We start from the raw sequence: 26,634 nt of genomic DNA, 5'->3' as shown, positions 1-26,634 counted from the left end.
GTGTAAATTTACACATTCATTGTTAGTGTAGTTATACATTTTGTCGTGTAATTTTAAACTAAATGTAGCCTAGGTTGATATTTTAAGGATTCAACTTAGCCGTAAAATTACACAGTTTCCGTAAAAATTAACGATACTTCTGATAATTTAACACCTACAATGTTTTAGTAAACTTTAATTAACATAGAGTAAAATAACACGTTTTGTTGTGATAATGCTGTACCAACGGGATGTGTGTAATTTCACACTAACAGTATGCCTTTTTAAACATTAGTGGAAAGTGTAAATTAACTCAAACTTTTATCCATGCGTGCCTATCAGGAAACACTCATTGTAAAAACAAATACCACAACATCGTTGTAGTTTTACATCAAATGTAGGTTGATATTCTAAAACCTCATCAGTGGTGTAAAAATACAGACTTGTTTAAATTAACAATTCTTTTTAAAAAGTTTTACATCCATACAGTAAACAAGTTGATAAATAGTTAATAAATCAACGAGCTGTTGCATCCGTCTTTAACAGGATAGATTTTGATTAATTTACAATACATTCTAATGTAGCGATAATTTTCAGTATTTATTTAATGCCTATTATTACATATATTATTAAAAAAAGACAATACTTATTGCATTAAAAATGAACATAATGGCAGATCATTCATGACTGCCCCATGGCTAGCAATAACACTGCAATTAGTTAAGTAATAGTCATACATTTTAAGTTAAAAAAAAATTAAACGATAATAGATACAGTATTTTTCAATATATTAGATTGCAAACTTGGCAGACCGATGACAATAACGTGCAAAACATTTATTCCTTTGGGGACTCGCTAGGATATTGCAATACACAAATAAGGATCCTTTTATCGCGAATCCATCCTGATATATACCCTATTCTCTTATTTTCTTTTATTTAGTCAGAGTCTGTATGTGTGTTTCCAAAAGTGTGAAGTATCCATTAAAGATTATTAGCAGTAAGCTTCTAAAAATATCAAAATTTTAATTTTCGCAAGCAAAATTTAAAAAAAAATAATATGATGCAGTAAAAATGTTAAATCATTAATTACTGTTTCCAAATATTATTCACATACATATTACAACGTGGACTACCCTTTCAAGGGAAATTTAACGATAAACTATAATATGTATATATAGGTATATTTTTAAAACTATCTTGTCTTTCGAGGTTGAACCTCGTCGAAGTGGTAGTTTGTATCGATGCTTGCCTCTGCTTTGCAGCAGGCTTCTTCAGGGTTTGCTTCTCGCCCTTGAAGATGCCTGCTGCAATGCAGAACGAAACGTCGGTACAACCTTACCACTTCGACGTGGTTCGACCTCGGAAGCTAAGCCAGTCTGTTAGACAATGGCCGCGACTGCATGCACCCTGCTTTATAAATAAACACATATATATTTTTATGGACAAGCATTCGAATATTCCCCCCCCCCCAAATACTTTGCTCATAAGACTTGGAGTTCCCACGCCTCCTTAATGTCCTTAAAAAAACCTCAATTTGTCTTTAATGGAATAATGACCCTTAAAAGTCCTTACATTTCGCTAAGAATTCTCCAAAACTCCTTAATAAAGACTGTTCGCAAGTAATGGATAAAATCGGGCATTGGAATGTTCTTTTGTTTCCGACTCGGCAGAAAACAATGTCTGCGCAGGCGCAGTACAATTGGCGGATTTTCGAGCCACGCGATTAGAAGTTTTTACAAATGTTTATGAATTCATTTTGCGTGTTATGTATCTCAACTTCAAACTAAAAAAAAAAAAAGAAGTGCATTTTTACTGCCTTTATTTGAACTCATAAAGTAAATGTAATTAGTGATCAAATTAAACATTAGGGCTGCAAAGATTTCCAGAAATATTTCTGGACAATAGAGGCTTTTAACTGTAAGAACCAAACTAACAAACAAAAAAAAAAATTCTTTGTGGATGGACTATTAGACATTGCTGTTTTCTTGAGTGAATTTTGCGATACACAAATATGCGGTGAAGTAGAGGGGGCCATTAAATAAAACTCCTTAATTTTTGATTGCACAAGAGCGTACGAACCACGTGTAGTAGTATAAATAACAATTTCCCCTCCCCCCCCCCTCAAAAAAAGGAAAGAAAGAAAAGGAGTGGACGCGAGCAGAGCCAAACGGCCTTGTGGAAACCCAAATGCCGGACGCAGTCAACGATGGTTGAAGCAACTTACACAGTTGGCCAAACTGCGGCCGAAGAGAGACCACTTGCCAATAAAAGATACAACACATCCTTTGGATCGTTCCAGTTTGTAGATTATATTTCCCAGTTGTTGGCGACGAGAAGATGTTGTAAATGTTCAGTTTCTTGCACAAATGTTCTTTCAGAAAGCAAATTATGCGCCTATTTTCGTAAGAAATACTCAATGTTATCTCAAAAAAAAAAAAAGAAAGAAAGAAATTACCTATTTCATATATGCAAAAATTACCATAGCCATATGCTGTAAAAATTATCAATTATTTTTTTGCAGTTTTACAAAGAATTTCTTGGCAACTGGTTCATAAAATATTCTTTTATAAAAGCACAGAAATTTGATTTTATCTGTGCAGGCCAAGTAATTTGACAACATCTAGCCCAGATATTATACGTGGCGTATTTCAAATAAAAATAAATATAATATTTAAGTATGGTTTTATACACCGTAGCATTTTTTTGTACTTTTACTTTTCTCCAAATATTAAATTTTATTTGTTTTATGTACATAATTTTTTTCTGAAACAGTTTTATACCTTATTTTGTATTTAAAAATTTTCTCTTTTTTAACTTTAAACTTAGTAAAAAAACTTAGGTAATATTTTTTAAGTTATTCTTTTTTGTTTGTTTGTCGATGGTTATATTTTTTAAAATGTTTACATTAGTAAAAAAATACTGCACGTAGCGTGACTAGATGCACTCGCACACAAGTTTGCTTCTGTGGATGCTAAATTTTCTCTGTTTAGTTTAGTGGATTGTGGTCAAAATTTAGAAAAAAAATATATTAATATCGTAATTATTATTTGAAACGGTGGGCGAAACTCGAAGTCGACGCTTAGGATGGTCCATCGTCCGTGCATGGTGCACGCGGATTTGGGAAACGGAATGGAATCCGTGCCTGGTGCGGGGTTCGAAGCCGTGCCTGTAGGAGGCTATGCGGGGTGACCCCTTCTCACCTTCTCTCTCTCTCTCTCTCTCTCTCTCTCTCTCTCTCTCGCCGCGCCAAACATTTACCCAGCTCTCGAGCCGAGCGCTAGCTACCCTGGCAATTTAATATCCATTTAGCGTCGAAGAGTGAGGGGTTTTGTGTAGGGGGAGGGAGGGGTTGGTTCTTCAAAGAGCCGGAGGGCGAACGCAGCGCATCGGAGCGGAGCTAGGCGGAAACACTGCTGCACAAACAGCCGAGAGAAGCTAATATCGCGCCCGGAATGAAGGAAGAGCCTATCTCCCGTCTACCTTTCCCCCTGCCGTCGACTGAAGGGGACCCATGATCTCTTACACCTGAGCCGAGCGTCAAGCCACGCGCGTCGGAAGTGAAACTTCACTTTTCAAAATTCCACTTTGAAGATAACACCACATATTCAATAATTCACAAGAGCGATAAAAAAAAATCAAACAATAGACTATAGTTAGAGACCAGAAAAATTCGCGAATTCATTTCGCGATAGGCTAAAATACAAATCGTTGTACCTCAGTGCTGCCTCTGCTATTGGTTCACAACTCACCTGGATGACTCTGGGCCAATGAGAAACACCCGACCATAGATTTATCGAGTCACAGGCTGCTACGCTGGAACGTCTCACAAGACAGCAGCCAATGAATGAGTGGGTGGCATTTGACCGAGTGTACGTAGAGCTATGGAGTTCATCCTACAGGTCATTGAACCCGCGAATTTTTCCGATCCCTAAATATAGTACACACACGCAGGTTGGCAATTATTGTTAATAAACATGGTGACGTAAAAACTCGCAAATAGTCTTAACCTTCTCCCCTCTCCAGTTTTCACTCTAAGTTCCCTCGCAACTAAGCGTTGCACGTTTCGTTACGCTCTCCGAGATGAGTCATCCCCTTTGACCTACCCTACCGGGTGTAAATAAGCTCTACTTAAAAAAATAATTGTTGATTATAGAAACCAAATTAATTTGGATGATAAGACATTGTTTGAAAATTTACGACACCAAAGTCTGAGCTTATTACGAAACTACGTTTCCCATATATTCATTGAAGTCGTATAATTTTTGATGCGAAAACGTCTATTCGCTCGTTACACTGATAGTCGGTCGAACTTTTCTTGTGTGACAAAACACCGTCATATTTGAATCGGTAATAACAGCGAGACTAATAATGCGTCAGCAATAGTTAATCTCACCACGGATATATCACGTCTTTACGTGTTTGTCGCACAGTATTTGTTATGCCTGTGACGTCATCGTACCAGTCTAGGCACATCGGAGTGATTGTTACGAATTATCTTTGTGTAAAGTTATAAATTGGCGTAGCGCGGAGACGCAAACTGACGTAAGAATTCCTTCTGTAAAAGAATACATGACCGAGGTCTCACATCACTGGTAAGTCATAGATAGGTAATGAATTTTTACTTACCACTGACATATGTTGTGACTAAAAATATGATGTAAGGATAAATGATATGCTGACATCGTATTAATGTAATACCAAAATCATTTTCTTACGTAAATTTGACGCTGAAATTATGTCATATTACACATACAATTTTTTTTTAAGTTTTCACTTCTGTTGACAGTCCCCATGACTGGCTATTTTATTTTTTGTTGGTAAACACGGTTGGTAGGAGAGAGTGATTGGTGCGCGGAGAGCGAAGGACTTCTGTTGACAGTCCCCATGACTGGCTATTTTATTTTTTGTTGGTAAACACGGTTGGTAGGAGAGAGTGATTGGTGCGCGGAGAGCGAAGGACTTCTGTTGACAGTCCCCATGACTGGCTATTTTATTTTTTGTTGGTAAACACGGTTGGTAGGAGAGAGTGATTGGTGCGCGGAGAGCGAAGGACTTCTGTTGACAGTCCCCATGACTGGCTATTTTATTTTTTGTTGGTAAACACGGTTGGTAGGAGAGAGTGATTGGTGCGCGGAGAGCGAAGGACTTCTGTTGACAGTCCCCATGACTGGCTATTTTATTTTTTGTTGGTAAACACGGTTGGTAGGAGAGAGTGATTGGTGCGCGGAGAGCGAAGGACTTCTGTTGACAGTCCCCATGACTGGCTATTTTATTTTTTGTTGGTAAACACGGTTGGTAGGAGAGAGTGATTGGTGCGCGGAGAGCGAAGGAGCGCAGGGGAGAGCTGATCACGACCGAACGCCTCTGCAGCTATCGCAGCGTGACGCGTGACACGTGACAAGTGACGCGTGACACGTGACGCGTGACAAGTGACACGTGACACGTGACGTCAGTCGAGGGAACGCCAGCCGCTCCGAGCACTCAGGCGTGTCTCCACACTCCAACCACACTCGCACCCTCCTCCATTTCCCACATTCCATCCTCCCGTGGCTCGCTCCATTAGCGGGGCCTGGGAGATGGAAGAACCCACCGGGTTCAAACCCCCCACCGCGGTACATTTCGCATATTCGGGCCACGATCCGCATCCGGGCTGGATCCAAACTTGCCACTGGGAATAATCGAGCCTTCTAAGAGTTTCGTTCTTTGGATGGTGCTCCGATCAAGCGCGGCTCCAGAAGGGAGGCGGCGGGGGCGATAGCCCCACCCGAGACCAATTTTATTGATTAGTGTATATTTATGTTTACTTAAATATTTGATTTCACATGTTAAACTTATATCTCATCAAAAGTTGCATGGCGCTACTAAGGTTCTGTATTTGTAACCTGTAATTTGTAAATAATATTCCAAGGCCAATATCTGACTACATACTTTCATTTTTTGAAACTACGACCTTTATTTGTGAGATAGACCCTCCCGAAAAGTCATCCTGAAGCCGCCATTGGCTACGATCGCTTGGAGCAGGCTCCAAAGGTTCCCTTGCCCGATGCGGAGTCGACGTGGTGAGTGGTACTAGCCTGGACAGCTAACAGAGGTGTAGGATAGGCCTCCACAGGACCACGGGTTCACTGGGTGTTTTGAGGGTTTCCCAGCGTGATGTGGGAGATCGGGGAAGGCGCCAGCAGTGCTGACAAAGTCTCAGGGCTCAGGACACAGCCAACTGTCTGGTCAGCTGAGCGAGGTTACAGGGGCTGAGGCGGTGACTATGCTGGGTTGGTGGCCCCAGCCGCTGGTCGGTGCCGAAGCTCTAACACCTTCCCGATCAAACAACAGGGAGTGATCCCTAGCAGTTCTGTTTTTCTTAAAAGCTCTGGAATGTTTATGAAAAGCGAACTGGAATGCTACTCCCACCCTACCCTATTAGGGCGCATATGTGGGAGGGGAACGCGAGAATACCGGCCATAAGGTCGGAATAATTTCTCCTTGGATGGTTCTTTCAATTGGAAAACATTGATTTTGATTTTGTTCATACACTGGTTACGCTGCACATCAAAGATAAAATTTCAGGAACGGACCCAAAAAAATAAAGATGAATACGCAAACACACTCAGGGACCCAGCCAAAAAATCAGTCGATATAATATTCAGAAGTAAAAAAATATATATTTTTCACAGGCGAACGCAGTGGGCAGGCAACGATGAGACATCTGAAGTAGGAACAGTAAATGACCTTGGAGTTAACCCAGCGATGAGACTAAACAGATATTCCCGACAGCACAGACGAACCGTAAGGCTTCCGGACACAAAATAGTTGCATTCGTTTCGGGAACCGGGCTCTGCACCCATCTTCAGGGACAAACAAGACTGCTTCATTGGTCACAACCACGCACGCGTGCTCGAGTACAGGAAATAAGATGGGCGCTGAGCTCGTATAATAAGAAAACATTCCCATTAATCCAATTACATTAATTACTAAAGATGTAATTCTCTGGCGGTATGATGAAAGGTATCACATTTGTTGTGCCTAACACGCCAGCCTCTTGATTTACTGAAATCTGTAAACCATGTCGCAAGTTTCCGTGCGATACTCACGACTATGCGTGGGAATGTGGTTTTACGACCCGAATTCGGCACCTATACCGCGAGGCTGCTCAAGGTTCAGAAATGTAAGCATCCATGTTTCGATCTTCTAGGATCTCTTCAGGTTAAGTGTAGACTACAGATTTCAGTGGTCAAACTTACGACATGGTTTACAGATTTCAGTAAATCAAGAGGCTGGCGTGTTAGGCACAACAAATATGATACCTTTACGTTAATTAATCGCGAGGTGGCATCGGATCTCTCGCAAGAAGGGACAGGTCGCTTGTCGTCAGTAAAAGACTTCGGTCTCCGCAGAAACCGCCCGAAGCTACGAAGGCGCATTCCGTTCGTTCCCTTTCCCTCCGGACACAGCTTCAAAGCCCTCGCAGCTGTGTGGTGGCGCGGGCCGTAAAACTTTAATAACCGTTGTATACGGGAATTAATCGTAAAAAGAGGGAATTGTTATAGCTTTACGGCTGGCACCCCTGAATCACTTCTTTCTCATTTTTTTGTTTGTTGTGTTTCTCTTTGTTTTTACTTGGTTCCCGCTGAACTAGAAACATTTATTCCAACCCAACCAATGCCACGTTACATTAGGCCTTGTTAGCAAACTTGCATCGTATACGTGATGCGATATTTTTTTTTTCTATTTCATGTAAAATATATATTTTATTTAAAACGCAGAGTGGCATTAAAATTTTTGCTCATTATGATAACCATTACGTTGATGTCCACGGTATAACATTTTCCTTATTGCTTGAAGTAATTTCTTTCACGCTTAGTTTTTTTATCCGTTGGTACTTCTCGGAGACCCGTTATAGAAAAAAAAATCTTTGAAATATTTCTACAAAACTTCCTTGTCAGGAGTGAAATGGTTTCAACCTTGGCCTCTACGGGGCATGGCTATACATGAGTAGGCCTGGACGCATTGCAAGAGAAGTAGTTCGTAATTGTCACCGAATACAAGGTAAATCCATACGTAGGGTTATATATCGCACGTTAAGACAAAGGCACCTCCGAGGTGACAGAAGGCTCCGAACTACTGGGCTACAGTCGCTATTCTTATAAGTTTGAGCAATGCTGGAAATGACGAATAACGGCGCGCTTATATAAGCCCAGCCTTAAATTTACGGACTTACTGAATCTTCGTAGAAACTATGCCGTTTATAGACTTCCAAATTGTCAACAACAACCATGTATATGTAATGTAACTTCCATGCATTTATTAATACACTATACATATGTAAATAATTAAGTTTAAGTGTGAATAATATAGGAACGCCAAAATGACATTGAGCTAAGCTCCAAAGAACAGCAACGAAGGTATTTTTTTAATTTTCCTTCAAAGTAAAACTGCAAACAATGTGATTGTAAATAATTTACCCAAAAATGTATCATTGAAAAACTAGACAAAAGAGCACTGAGTGCTGGCATGTCTGCTAAAATTGTGAATGTACCAAATGTAAAAATGACCTATTGAACTGAATTGAAATTAACTTTCCAAATTGTATGTTCCGTTCTAAACAAAGGTGAACACACGCTTGGACAACATAATATGGTTCTTATACTGTGGATTGTTCTTAATGTTTTCTTAATGCACCAAGAATATTCAAGATCAAAGTAAGTGAAATAAATGTCCGTAAATTCACGAAGAAAGCCGCAAATATACGAAGATCCGTTGATAATTTGTAACAGACGCTCTTGGTAAATTGATGGTGAAAATTCTTAACAGTGTAGCGCGGTGTCTCCTGTGAACTGGCGCGCAGTCTTCTCGTCGTGCACATGACAACCGTGAGCGGTGACCATAACTGCAGATGGAGAAATGAAGATAAAGGTGTACTGCATGTCGCTTGAGTTCTTTCAAGAATCTGCACCGGGATTTTCATGTCCATAAATTATTCTGAAAATACGCGCTCCAGCCATTTTCACTCTACTGAAAATACAGCTTAAAAACGAAATACGGAGCCTGAACTACACCATCCACCCACGAAGTATTATTAAATCATTTTCGTAAACAGACCCCACTCGAATATGTATAGCCATTTTTTTTTTTTTTAGCGCGTTGTTTCTGCTAGCCGTATGTGAGCCCAGGTAGGCGGGGTCCTTAGTTTAATGGTTACGTTTTTTTTATTAATTGTATTCAAAAATATTATTCACCGTTTTTGTTAGAAATACTTAAGTATTATCTCTTAAAACGTATCCTATATAAAGTTACGCTCGTCACTGACTCCCTGACTATGTAACGCCAAAGAGATATAGGCCTATATGTATACCTTGAAAACAAGCGTATATCATGGAGCACAAAATTAGCCTACTCCATAAGGGTGTGTATAAAATATTAAAGGGAAGTGTAACATAGAGATAGATTAATTTATTGCCTTCTTTTAAGTGGTAATATAGCTGCATAAATGGAACACGCCTTAATTATTAAATTGAAGAAATTGTTATATTCATCATTTTTCAACGTCACCTTACGCGCCTCACAACTATGTTTATAATTACTACAAATGGCTTATTCCTCAGAAAGTTTAGCTGTCGACGATAAACTGTTAAAATGTTTCCTTTTTGGAACCGTAAGTTTGCGTCACTGAAAATCTTTTGATAATATTGTCACGTGCACCTAGCCGGTGCCACCGCCATTTCTGTCACGATCCACCTTCAGAGGGGGGAGAGAATCGTAGCTCTTTACATAGAAACAACTCGCTTGGCATCAACTAGTCTTAACTTCATAAAATACTTTACTGTACCTAGGATCATAGGTTCGTCATCCCGTACAGGATGTCTGGTGAGAGCTGAACTAAGGAGATTTTGCAAAATAACATAATACTTAATTAAAATTATTTTATTCTTAAAGTCAAATACTCAACATCATTTTAAAGAACATTTAAATAGCGGGATTACAATTTAAAACAATAATCTCTTTACTTCCTTAACGATTGAACGACCTTACAAGAGAGAGAATGAGAGAACTTCACTAAACACTTCCCTAGTCCTTCCGAATACCTCAAATCATAATTAATACTTAAAATTAAAACAAAGATAAGTCCATACTCACATTTTCCGAAAAGCCTTTCTTGATCGATTACTTTAAAAAAAATAACGTAGGGGCCTCTCCTGCCCTTGAAATCCCGAACGAACATTACATTTTAAAAACTATGACGCGTGACCCCTGACGAGGGCCATAGCCTCCGCCCGAAAGCTTGAAGATGACTACATTATGACCTAACTTAAATTAAACGACTCGTGGCCTCTGGCGTCGACCATAGCTTCCGCCCGAAAGCTTGAATTCCTACATCACGAACGAACTAACAACTCGTGACCACAGGTGAGACGCATAGCCTCCGCCTGAGTGAGCCCCGAGTCACCACTCACTTGCGCTTAAATTCGCGCGCCCTGCCGCGCCTACCATAACAAAAGCTCGTTATTGAAGTCAAATTTACTAAACAACTAACTAGAACATCTGGGAAGGCTACCCCCCTCTACCCCGATGTGCAGGCCACACCGCGCGGCTTGTTACGACAGCGCGCCCCAGTAACTGCGGCCCGTGGCTGCGCCAGCGCGCGGCCAAACAAACAAACAAAATTCTGCAAGCCCGCAGCGCGCCGCGCCGGCCCCGTGCCCCAATTACATGGTCACGCCACTTGCGCTGACGAGTGAACAGAGCAGCCAGCCCAGAGTCCCGTCAGTAAAGTCCCTAAATTTGATTTCAACAACCCTGCAAAATTTCAACCCGCGACATAACCCTCCCCTCACAGAGCTCGAGCCCCATCGAGCTACCTCAAAATTACAAATTGTCTTTTTCCATTAAACCATAACTATAAATTCCTCATTTCACAAAAATAATAATTTTCTTAGTTCCTTGCTGTCTGAACATACATCTAGATTCTGCATAAGATTTATTTTAAAACAACAAGTATTCATAAAATTAAATGTAAAACTTTTATCTGGTTTGTTCTCACAGGAACCTTCAGAGGCTCGAGTTCTCAATTCTAAAATAAATTGTTCTGTTAGTGAAGCTCTCTTTACAAATTAAATTACTGTTCTTAGTTTCTCAGTATTCGTTAAACAATGTGCAAATTCTTGATAATTATTATTATTTTTTTTTTCGGTTACCGTTTATTACCATACTTCTTTCGTTCTTCAAAAAAAATTAAGTGTCCTTACAGTGTTTCAATTAATTAAACTCTTATCTCGTGAAGGTTGGTGCAACTCCTCGAAGTCAGTGTTGTTGAGAAGAGTAGCTCCCTGGGCTGGCCATCAGCAAACACCACTCAACTCCAACAGCTACTGGACTGGCTTCCAGGGCAGCTCACAACTTCTCCCCACATCTGCTTCGGAGTTGTGCCATCCTCATCACGAACAGATTACAATTCTGAAACATCATCAACAGGCATTACCATCACGCCTGACAAATACAAAACTAACTACTAAACTGCAATCGATGGGCAAGGATGCAAACACACAAAAAAATAAAATTAATTAATTCAACTGCTAACATAAAGTATCCCACCCTTAGCATAATCTAATCAGGCAAATAATTTGATAGGAAAAACTTAAGGAAGGGAAACATGACCTCCAATGATTTTCCCTACCTCTTGAGTCTTGATCTTCTCTATACAGCAAATAGTCCCCACGAAGTAACTGGGTTGAAGGTCAGTTCACATGACCCACCCATAACCTCTTCTACTCTTCTTTTCTTCTGGGGGCAACCACAATGCCCACCAATCTCTCTCCATGGTGCCGAACCAGCTATCCCATGAGAGTAAACAACGTAGTCAATAGGAGCGCAGAGGGGAAACACCAATCTCTGGCTTGTCGAGTCATAAAACTGCTTTATCTTCTTCTTCTTCTGAGTAAAAATATCTGACTAACCTTGCTTCTATTCTTCCAAACAGTAAAAGTTCATCAGGTATCTTCATGAAAGAAACATTCTAACTAATAATTCTTCATTTTTCTTCTTCTTTATTTCTGTTAGTTGTAATAGAAGGCCATGTTAGGGAGGTTATAGGGAAAAAGAGTGGCCAATTCCCACCCCATCACCCACCTAGATCATGACTAATTAACTTTTAAACTTTCTATTTCAAACAAATAAAAAAAACCATTTTTATTCAAATTTTTAAATTATAGCTACTTTTACTTCATAACCTCAAAAGCTAATCAATAATTCTAAATGAAATTGTGATTTACTGCATCCTTGTTCCATCCGATCTGTTTGTTTATAACCTTTCTTGTAAAGTATAAAATTTTCAAACATTACTAATTCAAAAAAAAATTAAATTCTGGTGTCCTTTGAGTTACAATTAACTTTACTATTTCTTAGCTTGAAATAATTTAAGTTTTCAGAACTATTTCATTGTCTAATTCACAACACTTAAAAATCAACTCAAAACAACAAATCATCAAAATCAATAAGATCATCTGACCTACCTATCAGTACTGTGAACTTGAACTGTTCGTACACATTTATAATAAGCTATTGTATTTAAATTCCAACCTAAATAAGGTTTAAAAAAACTACTAATCCCTCCTTCCTAACTGAATCCAATCTTACTTAACCTCCAGGGAATTTACCTCACAAAATAACCAAATTCACTGTAGTGCCTATCTGCTATAGGCCCACTACACAACAAGGGATTCTAACCCCACCAACAAACTTCATTGAAATGGTACCCTATCCCATACAGGATAGCCACTTCGGTACTACCATGGGGAACTCCTGCCCCAAACTACTCACAACTCTCAGGATTCTCCTGACCCTTAATTCCGTAGTCAGCCCATCTCCTATGGTCTGCGCTACAATTCCCTTTTTTCCCAGGGACACAACGCCTCACCTTAGGGTCCCTCGCCCTAATGAAAACATTAATTTTGTCTCTCTGTTCTTTTGGAGTAAATTCCCTCTACACACAAAATCTAGCCTTCCCACTTTTCTCAATGCTTATCGATTTTATAGTGTACCTCCTTAATAATGTTTACAAATCCCAAAAAAATATTTTTAAAACCGAGGTAGAATTTAACTAACAAAAACATAAACAACTTACAACGAAACACTTCTAGCCTATACATCATACACTTCTTGAATTAAATTACTTACATACTGAAAGTTCCTCTTCTCCTAAAACACACTTAAATTTAAATTTATTTAACCAATAGTCTATTTTCTTATCGCTAAGTTACCGTACAGCTGATCAAAACAAGGTCACGGCCTGTCCACGTCTCAGTATGAGCCCGTGACGTCACCGAATTCCATCAGGTGCGCCAACCCTCGCTTGCGGTTCCTCCGTTCTCCGCTAGGTCTCAGCACCTCCCCGTCACGTGTTCACTCTGCCACGTCCACTGACGTGTCGTTCTGAAACAACTCTCAACATTTTTCTAATTAAAACAAAACATCACTATAAATTCTATAACTCTCTTTTACATAAACTCTCGTTTTCTCTTTAATTCCTTTCTAACGTTTATCCTTCCCTCGACTGATTTAATTCGTACGTCTCGTCTCCTACGCGCACGACAACAAAACAAACTTCACTTGAAAATAATTCCTATTTACGACAAAAATTTTTTTATTTTAAATTATAATTCTCTTAACCTACAATCTTAAATTAACTTTAATAAAACTAAACCACTTGCATTATCTTTATTAAGTATTTAAATTATAACGTATTCTCCTCACGTAAAAATCCCCGATAAACTCAACGACTTAAAACAACTTATCACTATAAACTTTATCCTTACAAGTATCCTCAAATAAACATCTGTTACGTCAAAAAAAAAATCTCAAAGACTTCCTCCACTATAGACTAAAATTCCGTAATCCTCTCCTCAAGTAAACTCTTAATAACCTGCTATCAGAAGCTGAAACTAACTTAATAATAAACATAAAAATCTACCTCTCTCTCTCTCCAGAAATAGAACCTATCCGGCGAACTCTACCATTTCTGTCACGTGCACCTAGCCGGTGCCACCGCCATTTCTGTCACGATCCACCTTCAGAGGGGGGAGAGAATCGTAGCTCTTTACATAGAAACAACTCGCTTGGCATCAACTAGTCTTAACTTCATAAAATACTTTACTGTACCTAGGATCATAGGTTCGTCATCCCGTACAGGATGTCTGGTGAGAGCTGAACTAAGGAGATTTTGCAAAATAACATAATACTTAATTAAAATTATTTTATTCTTAAAGTCAAATACTCAACATCATTTTAAAGAACATTTAAATAGCGGGATTACAATTTAAAACAATAATCTCTTTACTTCCTTAACGATTGAACGACCTTACAAGAGAGAGAATGAGAGAACTTCACTAAACACTTCCCTAGTCCTTCCGAATACCTCAAATCATAATTAATACTTAAAATTAAAACAAAGATAAGTCCATACTCACATTTTCCGAAAAGCCTTTCTTGATCGATTACTTTAAAAAAAATAACGTAGGGGCCTCTCCTGCCCTTGAAATCCCGAACGAACATTACATTTTAAAAACTATGACGCGTGACCCCTGACGAGGGCCATAGCCTCCGCCCGAAAGCTTGAAGATGACTACATTATGACCTAACTTAAATTAAACGACTCGTGGCCTCTGGCGTCGACCATAGCTTCCGCCCGAAAGCTTGAATTCCTACATCACGAACGAACTAACAACTCGTGACCACAGGTGAGACGCATAGCCTCCGCCTGAGTGAGCCCCGAGTCACCACTCACTTGCGCTTAAATTCGCGCGCCCTGCCGCGCCTACCATAACAAAAGCTCGTTATTGAAGTCAAATTTACTAAACAACTAACTAGAACATCTGGGAAGGCTACCCCCCTCTACCCCGATGTGCAGGCCACACCGCGCGGCTTGTTACGACAGCGCGCCCCAGTAACTGCGGCCCGTGGCTGCGCCAGCGCGCGGCCAAACAAACAAACAAAATTCTGCAAGCCCGCAGCGCGCCGCGCCGGCCCCGTGCCCCAATTACATGGTCACGCCACTTGCGCTGACGAGTGAACAGAGCAGCCAGCCCAGAGTCCCGTCAGTAAAGTCCCTAAATTTGATTTCAACAACCCTGCAAAATTTCAACCCGCGACAATATTTTGAATTTTTTTACTTATTCACTTCCGAAAATAATTTTTTTTAATATGCTTATATCTTCAAAGTTTATAATTTTACTACAAAACCTTTGGTATTTTTCTTTAATGTATATAATATATGTGTTTATACCCAAAAGTTTTTTTGGCAGATTTGCTTTTTTTTCTAGTTACTCCCTTTTGAAATTTTATATTATATTCTTACTTTGCGGTCACTTATTTTCCTGCTGCTAAAATCATCTGTCAATAGCACAGATGAATTTAATATATGTTAACATAATTGTTGTTGATTTTCTTTAACATTTTCATTAGTACGGTATCAAAATAAATTGAATTTTTTAATACAAATTTCTTGTGTATTAGATTAATGTGTTTGTTACATTCATAATTTTTTCAACGGGACGCCTTATAATCCTCCTTGGTTTTATATTTGCAAAAAAAAAAATAAAAATTACCCGTAGCCACGTGTTGTACAAGTTTGCGACACCTTTCTTGCGGTATTACCTTTGAATATATATACTGTATAGAAGTCGCAAGTGGATAGGATTTACTTTACGTTTTTCAGAAGCGTATGATGAGCAGCTTGAGAACTTCACCGCTGCAGTGCGCTGCCGTAACGCCCTGTATCGTCTTGGTTGTTATTTACACGTTAGAGCGCAGCACTGTCGCCCGCTGTCATTCCCCGCACCCCCTACCTATCATTCACTCAGCTCATGGTCGTTCAACAGGAGGGGGAAGGGGTGTTTGAAGAGTTCGACACTTGTCCGCTAGGGACCACCACAAGTCGATGCCCTAGAGATGGTGGCGATTGCGGCGGTGAATTAACCAACTACCTCAAAACCGTATTAGAAATTTTAACCTGGGCTGGCGACTTCTATACAGTATATATATTCAAAGGTATTACAGACTCTCCGAAGGAATGTTTGGTGGTTGGTTCCCCCCTGCTGGGGGTAACTTCCCCCGGCAGGAGGGTTTGGTGGTGGTGGGGGGGTAAAGAGGGTACAGCTGTCCAACTGTCCAGCTGTCCAGCTGGCGCCGAGGCCTGTGAGACGCTGTGTCTCGCCCTGGAGAAGCACGTAGCGGCGGTGGGACTCCGACGAACAGTAGGAGGAGGATGAGGAGGAGGAGGAGGAGGAGGAGGAGGAGGAGGAGGAGTAAGAGGAGAGGGTCAGACGGAGTCACTTGGATTTCCTTGCCTCGTCGCCTCTTCCCGTTGCCCAAGGGGCTTATCTCCCTGCGTCCGGGGCCCCGCATACGGGAATGAGATGCAAATGGCCCACACGCATCGCCCCCGGAGAGACAGAGAGAGAGAGAGAGAGAGATAGAGAGAGAAGAGAGAGAAGGCGGCCAAGACTCGCCGTGCGGCTAAACGAAGGTTCACAACCCACAAACCCTCCCTCTGGTGGCGGGTGTCGTTAAACCACGCAAGTGACGCAAGACGCAAAACAGTTCCGATAACGACGTCTTCAAACAGACGCAAAAAAAAAAAAACACGCACGACGCAAGCATAGGGCAATTTACAACATCCCTAGGTGTTCCGACTTTTTTTTTGGAAAATGTCGCAGACTTTACGTGCAAATCAACGTTTACACTTGTTAATATATTTCGCACATTAAAATGAATTAACAGCTTTAAAAACAAACTGTTAACAAACGTTCTTTAAATGATTCATGATAGATATGGGGAATTTTTTTTTATTGTTTTGGACATAAGAAAATCCAGTTTTGTTCTATTTGTCATGGGGAAAAAAAACCCTCAATGATGAAAAATAAGAAATAAACATAGTTCCGAACAGATGAACCCAACAATGGACCTAAACAGGTATTATGGGCAACACGAGGACGACAGCACCCTACATGCGTTCGATAATCTTAATGTATGAAAAAATAATTCAATTCATTAAAAAATAAATAGTTTAAAAAATACCTACTTAAAAGATTAGAAGCATTTGGTAATATTGTCTGGGTTAGGGTCGCTCTGCATCTGTAGATGCAACAGGGTCGCAGCTGACTTGTTTCTTAACTCGGTGGCAGTGTTGCCAACGCAGTTGTTCATTTTTACCTTTACGTGTAGGTAAGCCAAATTATCTCCGCTTTCACTTGCATTGAAAAAAATAAAGCAGCAATGTTAATTGTACGCCAGGCAATTGGAACAAATGAGCAGTGAAACTAATTTTTTTTCTGGAGCTATAACTTTATGATCGCTTAATGCAAAAAAAGTGTAAAATTAACTATGCACTGATTTTGACAGGTTTTTGGAACTGACGTTTCTGCTTTTACATCAGTATCAAATAGAAACCAACAATTCTACAGGTAGCAAACTGACAGCTGTCAACGTCAACATGCTAGTTCATTTAGCTTGAGGTTAAGTATGTAGTATATGTAATTTATTACCAACTTTGCTGTCATGCACTGATAAATTTTCAAACCATGCATATTGAACGAGGTTAGGTCTGGAAACGCGTACTTGTAGTAAAGACATCGCGTCTTTTTTTTATTTCTAACGTCAGGAGTGTTATTTCTTGTGGCACGGAAAAAAAAAATTGCCCTCATTTTGGCTCGAAACCGTAGAATACTCGCAGCCCCCCCCCCCCCCCCAACAAAGTGTTTTGAAAAAAATATGGATGTCTGTAAAGTCGGTTTACGGACGATAGTTTAACGTGACAACGTCATAACAAAACATTGATGAAATGATTGCATACTTTTATGAATAAAATTGAATCATTGGATATGGATACAAAGGAGTGATATTTAATTGATAAATTTTCTTTTATTTTCACTCATTAATTCAAATATGTTTGTTACTTTAACGAAGAGATTATTTTAACTATAACTTTCATACATGTTTGCTATTTAACTTCTTCCAATTTGTGTTATTCTGTTAAGGAAAGGACGATGATAGGACAAGTAGGAAACGAATGGGAGTGTTTCAAGTTTAATATGCCTCGAAAAAGTCAAATCGATTGTTGTTCCAATCGAGTGGAAGAGAGATAGATGCGGCGCAAGCGTGCAATGATCGTAACGGGACACAGCGTAACGGACAATGTACGTAACGGGACAATGTGCGTAACGGGACACTTTTTCGTGCGTGCAGCCGGCGTTCATCGATTTATTAGACGTTGTCACGTCAAAAAATCCTCGGAGTTCGGGCAACCGCCAGCGAACTGGCAACACTGCTCGGGTGGAAACGGCCGTCGTCCCGCGCGATGGTCTCGCCGATAAGAGCCTATCTCGCGCGCATCGCCGCTCTGTAGGCGCGCTGCTTTCGCCTTATCAGCTTCCTGCGTGCCGTATCTGGGCCTGCGGCTGCCTCCAGCCATCATCGGAGATGAATCAACTCGCGTCCGAACCCCCCCCCCCCCCCCCCATCACCCCCCCCCCCCTTACAATCACCACACACACACGAGAAAACAAAATTATTTACGCAGTGCGAGTTAACATATTTAGATGAAGGAGATAAACCCAGGGTTTTCGGTGTTTTCCTACAAAATATAATCTCCTCCAAAGCTGATCAAACACACGTTCGAGTATCTGATGTGAATCAAAACATTCCCCCAACAAGGACAACAATTTAAGTTTTTCATTCTTCTCCGCGCACACCACGAACCGTTAGAACTAACGTCTACCAACCGAACATGTAATGTTGGGTTCAACAGTATTTATCAAGGGCTCCGCCTATCCGGGCACACACACGGTGCGCAGAGCTTCAGGAAAAACAACGAGATTTCTAAACTACTCAAGATATCCGAGTGGGGTTTGCTTACGAAAAGCATTTAAAAGTTCGCTGAGGGCCGACGAAGTGCTTTCGATTTTGGATTAAGTTTTTAAACTGTATTTTTATAAGAGTTAAAATGGCTAAAACGCGTGTTTTCAGAGTAATTTTTTGTACAGATTCTTGAAAGCACTTGAGGGACTTGCATTACACCTTTATCTTCATTTCTCCGCCATGTAATGTTACGGTCACCGCTCAAATGCACGACGAGAAGACTGCGCGCCAGTTCAGAGGAGACACCGTGCTAGAAGCACCAGCGAGCGTCGCGCTTATCATCCCGCCTCGCCGACACAGATACACCCTTGACGAGGCGGGCCCCTTAAGGACCTTTCAAATTCGTACGCTCACTACAGATTCACAGAAATACTGGATTAAAGGACGGTGTTCCAAGACATTTCGGGTTCAGGCAGCGAATAAGCACTGCCTTGTTGGGATACCTACAGCCGTTAACATGACTCGCCGGCTGTATTCCAGAACGCGTCCAAACTAAATTCCAGGTTGCAACCCCGTTTTAATGCACGAGGCTAGAAGCTGGCAACTAAAAAAAATAACCGCAAGGGCTCTGGCACCTTGCAGCGGATGGACGATGAACATTATTTACGGGTGTACTCTCTGTAGTAATCCACGCTCGTGTGTGTGTGTTTAGCTTGGTGGGAGGGGAATCCTTTTCACAGACGAGAGACCCAAACGTCCGATCGTGCATCTTCGGTTTTTTTTTTGTCCATTGTAAATAAATATGGCGGTGTTGATAAAAGGATACTAATGGTCAATTAGGTTAGGTTAGCTACATTATAAATACTTTAAAACATTGTGGACGGTTGATTTGGTTAGGATAGCTACATAAAAGATACGAAGAAGAAAAAAAGCATGAACTTCGGAGAACTTCGGGTTTTGGTTCTTTCTCGTCTGTGAAAAGAAGGCTTCCCTTGGGTGGGGGGGGGGGAGGAGGGAAAGGGGTGAATACCGCGATTGAACAGACGGTATTTGCGCCCAATTTAATTTAGTTACAGTCTATTGTTTTCAGATAGGGTAGTAAGTCATGGCGCCAACCTCCTTTTGCGTGCTACCCTAACCTGCGTGGTTGAAAAACCCCGTATGATTGGGCGTGTGGGGCTTTCGGCCTGAGACGCACTTAGAGGGTCTTCTTTCAACCCCGGACCCCTCTCGACCAGGTGCACTTAGAATTAAGTTAGGTTGGGGGAATTTAAAAAGAAAATTGGTTGTCTGTAAAGTTGGTTTACGGACGATAGTTTAACGTGACAACGTCATAACAAAACATTGATGAAATGATTGCATACTTTTATGAATAAAATTGAATCATTTTTATTGAATTATCATTATTTTGTATGGGTACAAAGAGGGAGTGAAATGAAATCTACAATTCAATTGATAAATTTACTTTTATTTGCACTCATTAATTCAAATATGTTTATTACTTGAACGAACAGATTATTTTAACTATTACTTTTATACATGTTTGCAATTTAACTTCTTCCAATCTGTGTTATTCTGTTAAGGATAGGACGATGATAGGAAAAGTAGGAAACGAATGGGAGTGTTTCACGGTTAATGTGCCTCGAAAAAGTCAAATCGATGGTTGTTCCAATCGAGTGGAAGAGAGATAGATGCGGCGCAAGCGTACAATGAGCGTAACGGGACATAGCGCAACAGGACAATGTGCGTAACGTGACACTTTTTTGTGCGTGCAGCTGGAGTTCATCGATTTATTGGACGTTGTCACGTCAATAAATAAAATCGCGGTCAGCCTAGCGAGAGGCAGGCGTGTAGATCGCTGCGCTGGGAGACCGCGCGCAGAGATTGGTCGCTTCTGCGCGTCGACGTGACACAGAAATAGGCCGGGCCCGCTCCGGGCGGACAGCTGAGGCCGTGAACTAACTCTAGTGAGAGAGAGAGAGAGAGAGAGAGAGAGAGAGAGAGAGAGAGAGAGAGAATTTGGAGGGGGGAGGAAGAATATTACGTAAAAAAAAATTGTCGCCTCCGGCATGACGTTCGACAAGTGTGTTGCAAATTGGCTGCGGCTTCTTGCCAGGGAAAAAAAATGCGGGCTATAATATTTTAGTTACGAACATAGTAGATATAAATTGTCGATTCTGGCGCAGCAGCACAGTTTTTTTTTTCTTAAAATACCTCTTGGGGCAGATTCCAGCGTAGAGTCGACTGAATCCAGATAATTTCCAAGTGCGTTGTGCCGTATTATGTATTCGCCGTATTCTGTCATTGGGCCCAATATGTTACTCGATATGTTTCTTTCTTTAACTTAAATTAAAAAAAAAACTCCGTCAGTCTCCGTAGCGTATAGGGCCTCAGGTAGGATCACTTTGTTTTAGTGTCTGAGCTTTGGCATTCAGGGATACTGATCTCTCGTTGTATATATGTTGTAGATAATGGCATTTCCATTTTCCTGATCGCGACGAGGAAGTTTCCTTCTCGGATATGATTGGGCTCTCTCCACTCGCCCATACATTTGAACCTTTACTGTGCTCTTGTTCTCTTTCTGTCCCACAGCCAGATCTTTGGTCTTGATGTTAGTGATTAACTGTGCTTTCTCAAAGGAGATCTTGAGGCTAGCTTTGTCGCTTCTATTGAAAATCTTTTCGCAATTTGGAATTATTTTCTCTGACTTCAGAGTGCAGAGGGCAGAGAGTTGTCGACGCAATGCGCTAAAGCATCCTTAATATCCTTAAAAAGTCCTTATATTCTTAAAAAGTCCTTCGTTTGTCTTTCATTGAATAAGGCGCCTTAAAATTCCTCTAATTTCACTGAGAATCCTTAAAAACTTTATTAGACTGATAGCGCGAAAGTAATGGATAATTGTGGGTATTTTAACGTTATTTTTGTTTACAACTGGGTAGCAAACAACGAATTGCGTATGCGCAGAATAATCAGCGAAATTCAGGCCAAGTGATTAGATTTTATGTAAAAAAAAAAGACGTTTTCAATTTGTTTTTCGTGTTTTATATCTCACCTTTAAACTAAGAATGTCTGATTTGCTGTCATAAACTACTTAAATGTAAAGTCTTAGCAACATAAAACAGAACTCGAAAGTTGAATCCCGACGTAATTTCTAATTGCATCACAGAGAATTGTAAAACTTAAGTGATACCAACTCAAGTGAAAAAAATATGTTATTTTTGAAAATGTTTCTGTGTTTGCAACTGGGAATCTGAGTGAGAAAATTCCCAGTAAAATACCGCCAAACATATTTCCCCCCACATTTCAATCTAGATGTACGAAATTTAAGATGCGTTAATGTGCATATACAAAATTTATGTTCTGTAGTAGGTTAGGTACTGTTTCAAAATAAAATAAAAAGTTCCTTTCAGTTGGTAGAGAGGGTAGCATGGGTCCTAACCAACTCCCAAGTGTAAATTTACCATTAGGTGGTAAAAAAAAACAAACAGTATTTTTTTGTTCCATTTGTATAAAAAAAAGGTTGATGAAATGTGTTTGAATGTACTTTTTTTTGTTATGCAGTAATTTCTCCTGTTCTCCAGATAATGTTCCCGTAGATGACTAGAAAAATTACCTACCAAATCAGATAATGTTCCCGTAGATCACCAGAAAAATTACCCACCTAAGGTCCTAATCAACTCCCAAGTGTAAATTCAGCCATTAGGTAGTAAAAAAACGACAACCCGTATTTTTTTGATTTTGTTCTGTTTGTATATATAAAAAAAGTTGTTAACATATGTTTGATATTTTAAAAGGTTTTGCAGTAATTTCTCCTGTTCTCCACTGTTCTCCAGATAATGTTCCTGTAGATTACTAGAAAAATTACACACCAAATCAGATAATGTTCCCGTAGATTACGAGAAAAATTACCCACCAAATCAGTTAATGTTCCCGTAGATTACTAGAAAAATTACCCACCAAATCAGATAATGTTCCTGTAGATTACTAGAAAAATTACCCACCAAATCAGACAATGTTCCCCTAGATGACTAGAAAAATTACCCATCAAATCAGATAATGTTCTCGGAGATTACTAGAAAAATTACCCCCCCCCCCCAAATCAGATAATGTTCCCGTAGATGACTAGAAAAATTACCCACCAAATCAGATAATGTTCCTGTAGATTACTAGAAAAATTACCCACCAAATCAGACAATGTTCCCCTAGATGACTAGAAAAATTACCCATCAAATCAGATAATGTTCTCGGAGATTACTAGAAAAATTACCCACCAAATCAGACAATGTTCCCGTAGATGACTAGAAAAATGACCCACCAAATCAGATAATTTTCCCGTAGATAAGATACTAGAAAAATTACCCACCAAATCAGATAATGTTCCCGTAGATTACTAGAAAAATTACCCACCAGATCAGATAATGTTCCCGTAGATGACTAGAAAAATTACCCACCAAATCAGACAATGTTCCCAGAGATGACTAGGAAAATGACCCACCAAATCAGATAATTTCCCCGTAGATTAGATACTAGAAAAATTACCCACCAAATCAGATAATGTTCCCGTAGATGACTAGAAAAATTACCCACAAAATCAGACAATGTTCCCGTAGATGACTAGAAAAATTACCCACCAGTTCTGATAATGTTCCCGTAGATGACTAGAAAAATTACCCATAAAATCAGATAAAGTTCTCGGAGATTACTAGAAAAATTACCCACCAAATCAGATAATGTTCCCGTAGATGACTAGAAAAATTACCCACCAAATCAGATAATGTTCCCGTAGATGACTAGAAAAATTACCCACCAGATCAGATAATGTTCCCGTAGATGACTAGAAAAATTACCCACCAAATCAGACAATGTTCCCGTAGATGACTATAAAAATTACCCACCAAATTAGATAATATTCCCGTAGATTAGATACTAGAAAAATTACCCACCAAATCAGATAATGTTCTAATAGATTACTAGAAAATTACCGACCAAATCAGATAATTTTCCCATAGATGACTAGAAAAATGACCCACCATATCAGATAATTTTCCCGTAGATTATATACTAGAAAAATTACCCACCGAATCAGATAATGTTCCCGTAGATTAGATACTAGAAAAATTACCAACCAAATCAAATAATGTTCCCGTAGATTACTAGAAAAATTACCCACCAGATCAGACAATGTTCCCGTAGATGACTAGAAAAATTACCCACAAAATCAGACAATGTTCCCGTAGATGACTAGAAAAATTACCCACCAGTTCTGATAATGTTCCCGTAGATGACTAGAAAAATTACCCATAAAATCAGATAAAGTTCTCGGAGATTACTAGAAAAATTACCCACCAAATCAGATAATGTTCCCGTAGATGACTAGAAAAATTACCCACCAAATCAGATAATGTTCCCGTAGATGACTAGAAAAATTACCCACCAGATCAGATAATGTTCCCGTAGATGACTAGAAAAATTACCCACCAAATCAGACTATGTTCCCGTAGATGACTAGAAAAATTACCCACCAAATCAGACTATGTTCCCGTAGATGACTAGAAAAATTACCCACCAGATCAGATAATGTTCCCGTAGATGACTAGAAAAATTACCCACCAAATCAGACTATGTTCCCGTAGATGACTAGAAAAATTACCCACCAAATCAGACAATGTTCCCGTAGATGACTAGGAAAATGACCCACCAAATCAGATAATTTTCCCGTAGATTAGATACTAGAAAAATTACCCACCAAATCAGATAATGTTCTCGTAGATGACTAGAAAAATTACCCACAAAATCAGACAATGTTCCCGTAGATGACTAGAAAAATTACCCACCAGTTCTGATAATGTTCCCGTAGATGACTAGAAAAATTACCCATAAAATCAGATAAAGTTCTCGGAGATTACTAGAAAAATTACCCACCAAATCAGATAATGTTCCCGTAGATGACTAGAAAAATTACCCACCAAATCAGATAATGTTCCCATAGATGACTAGAAAAATTACCCACCAGATCAGATAATGTTCCCGTAGATGACTAGAAAAATTACCCACCAAATCAGACTATGTTCCCGTAGATGACTAGAAAAATGACCCACCCGGTAATGGCCCGGCGGAGGCCGTGTGCTGATAAGGTCTTGTGCCGGTCTGTCGCAGCTGCTGGTGGGGCAGCCCGCCGCCGCATCGCCGCCCCCGGGGACGGGCCCCGGCTCCGTGGGCTCCGGGGGCGGCGCGCCGTCGGGCGCCATGTCTCCCGGCGGCGCCGCCTCCGCCAACAACAGCAACAACAACCCCTCGTGCTGCGAGAACGGCCGCCCCATCATGACGGACCCCATGTCGGGCCAGACTGTGTGCTCGTGCCAGTACGACTCGGCGCGCCTGGCGCTGTCCTCCTACCCGCGTCTCTCGGCGCCGGGCGTCGGCGTCTACGGCGCGCCCTACCCGTCCACCGACCAGAACCCCTACCCCAGCATCGGCGTCGACAGCTCCGCCTTCTACTCGCCGCTGGTGAGTGCATCACAGCCCTAGCCCCTCCAGCCGTGTCCCTCGTTTGGAGGGGTGTTATCGGTAGAGACCGGAAAAATTCGCGGTTTCAGTGACCTCGCAGTATCTAATTAATTTGGTGCCGGGTGGAGATTTAAATATTAAAAAAAAATTGAAAAATACTACGTTTTGTGAATTTTTTTTTTTACTTCAGAACAGGAATTTACCTGCCTAGCCTATCAAACTGTTCCTCGTTAGTTGTGAGACAACTCTATAAACTTGACGCTGTTATGGGGAACCCCACTATCGAGGGAATTGTTTTGTGTGTATATCTGTGATTTGCACCTATTCATAAAAATATTTTATTCTTTATTTTGTTCTCTACACTCTCGGGCAAATGCCACCTGTTCATTGGCTGCTGACTCGTGAGTCGTCTCGACTGAGTGTCCGTTCTTTGAACGATAGGTCTCTAATTAGCCGTCTTTACCAGAGACCGGAAAAAATTCGCGAATTCAGATCCCTAAAGGATAGACTCCACGATCCTCTACCCACTCGTGCAAATTACATCTGCTGATTGGTTGCCGACTCGTAACACCTGTTGACTGGAATGATCTCGATTCGTTAACTCTTCTGTTAAAAGATTTTTCATTGGCCCAGAGTCTTTCAGATAAACTGTGGCCTGATCACTGAAGCAAAATTATGTCAAAAGTATTTGGACTCTATCCTATCGCGAAATGAATCCGCGAATTTTACAGGTCTCTACTCATTAATCCAGATTGACAGTGAACCAGTGGTAGAAGCAGCGCTAAGGTATAATTTTTGAATTGTAGCATATTACGAAATGATTCCGCGAATTTTGCAGGTCTCTAGTTATCGGGGGCACGGCTGGTAGCTTCCGTAGAGGTGTGTGTGAGTTGAAATGACCCTGAGGCAAATTGACTGAAATATTGATTATTATTCTAGAGTCGCCTAAGGCGGTGGTAAGTCACTCTGATAGCGTGGAAGTTCCGGCCTTTTAGTAGTTTGTGGGGAGGGTGGGGGTGTAAACTGAGTTTATTTGATTTACGAGGAGAGGCCTTGTTCTGCTCGGGTCTTGATTGATGTTATTTAGCCATGTTTTTTTTTATTAGTTGGTGTTTTTGAATTTTCGGGGAAATTCGGCAATCCTCGGGAAAGTTCGGGAATCATTGGAAAAGTTCGGCAGTCCTTGGTAAAGTTTCGTGTACGCGCCCTTGTCCTGCATGGTTAAAAACCCGCATGGTGGAGTGTATAGGCTTCGGCCTGAGACACACTTAGGTCCTCCCCTAACCTGGACCGTCCCCTTACA

The 26,634-nt window shown here is 40.5% G+C and overlaps 1 protein-coding gene across 1 annotated transcript in view; it reads left to right on the top strand.

The window, feature by feature from the left end:
• The window catches only part of LOC134538138 (homeobox protein caupolican-like), a 146,846-nt gene that overhangs the window by 14,853 nt on the left and 105,359 nt on the right, over positions 1-26,634 (top strand). Inside the window, exon 2 of the mRNA XM_063379178.1 lies at positions 24,981-25,331. Within this exon, the coding sequence (XP_063235248.1) occupies positions 24,981-25,331 (351 nt within the window). The remainder of the gene's footprint in view (positions 1-24,980; positions 25,332-26,634) is intronic.

Source organism: Bacillus rossius, chromosome 13 (assembly GCF_032445375.1).
Source record: "Bacillus rossius redtenbacheri isolate Brsri chromosome 13, Brsri_v3, whole genome shotgun sequence".
Taxonomy (NCBI): domain Eukaryota; kingdom Metazoa; phylum Arthropoda; class Insecta; order Phasmatodea; family Bacillidae; genus Bacillus; species Bacillus rossius.
The sequence above is the reverse complement of the archived record's forward strand: the minus strand, read 5'-3'. Positions and strand labels throughout refer to the sequence as shown.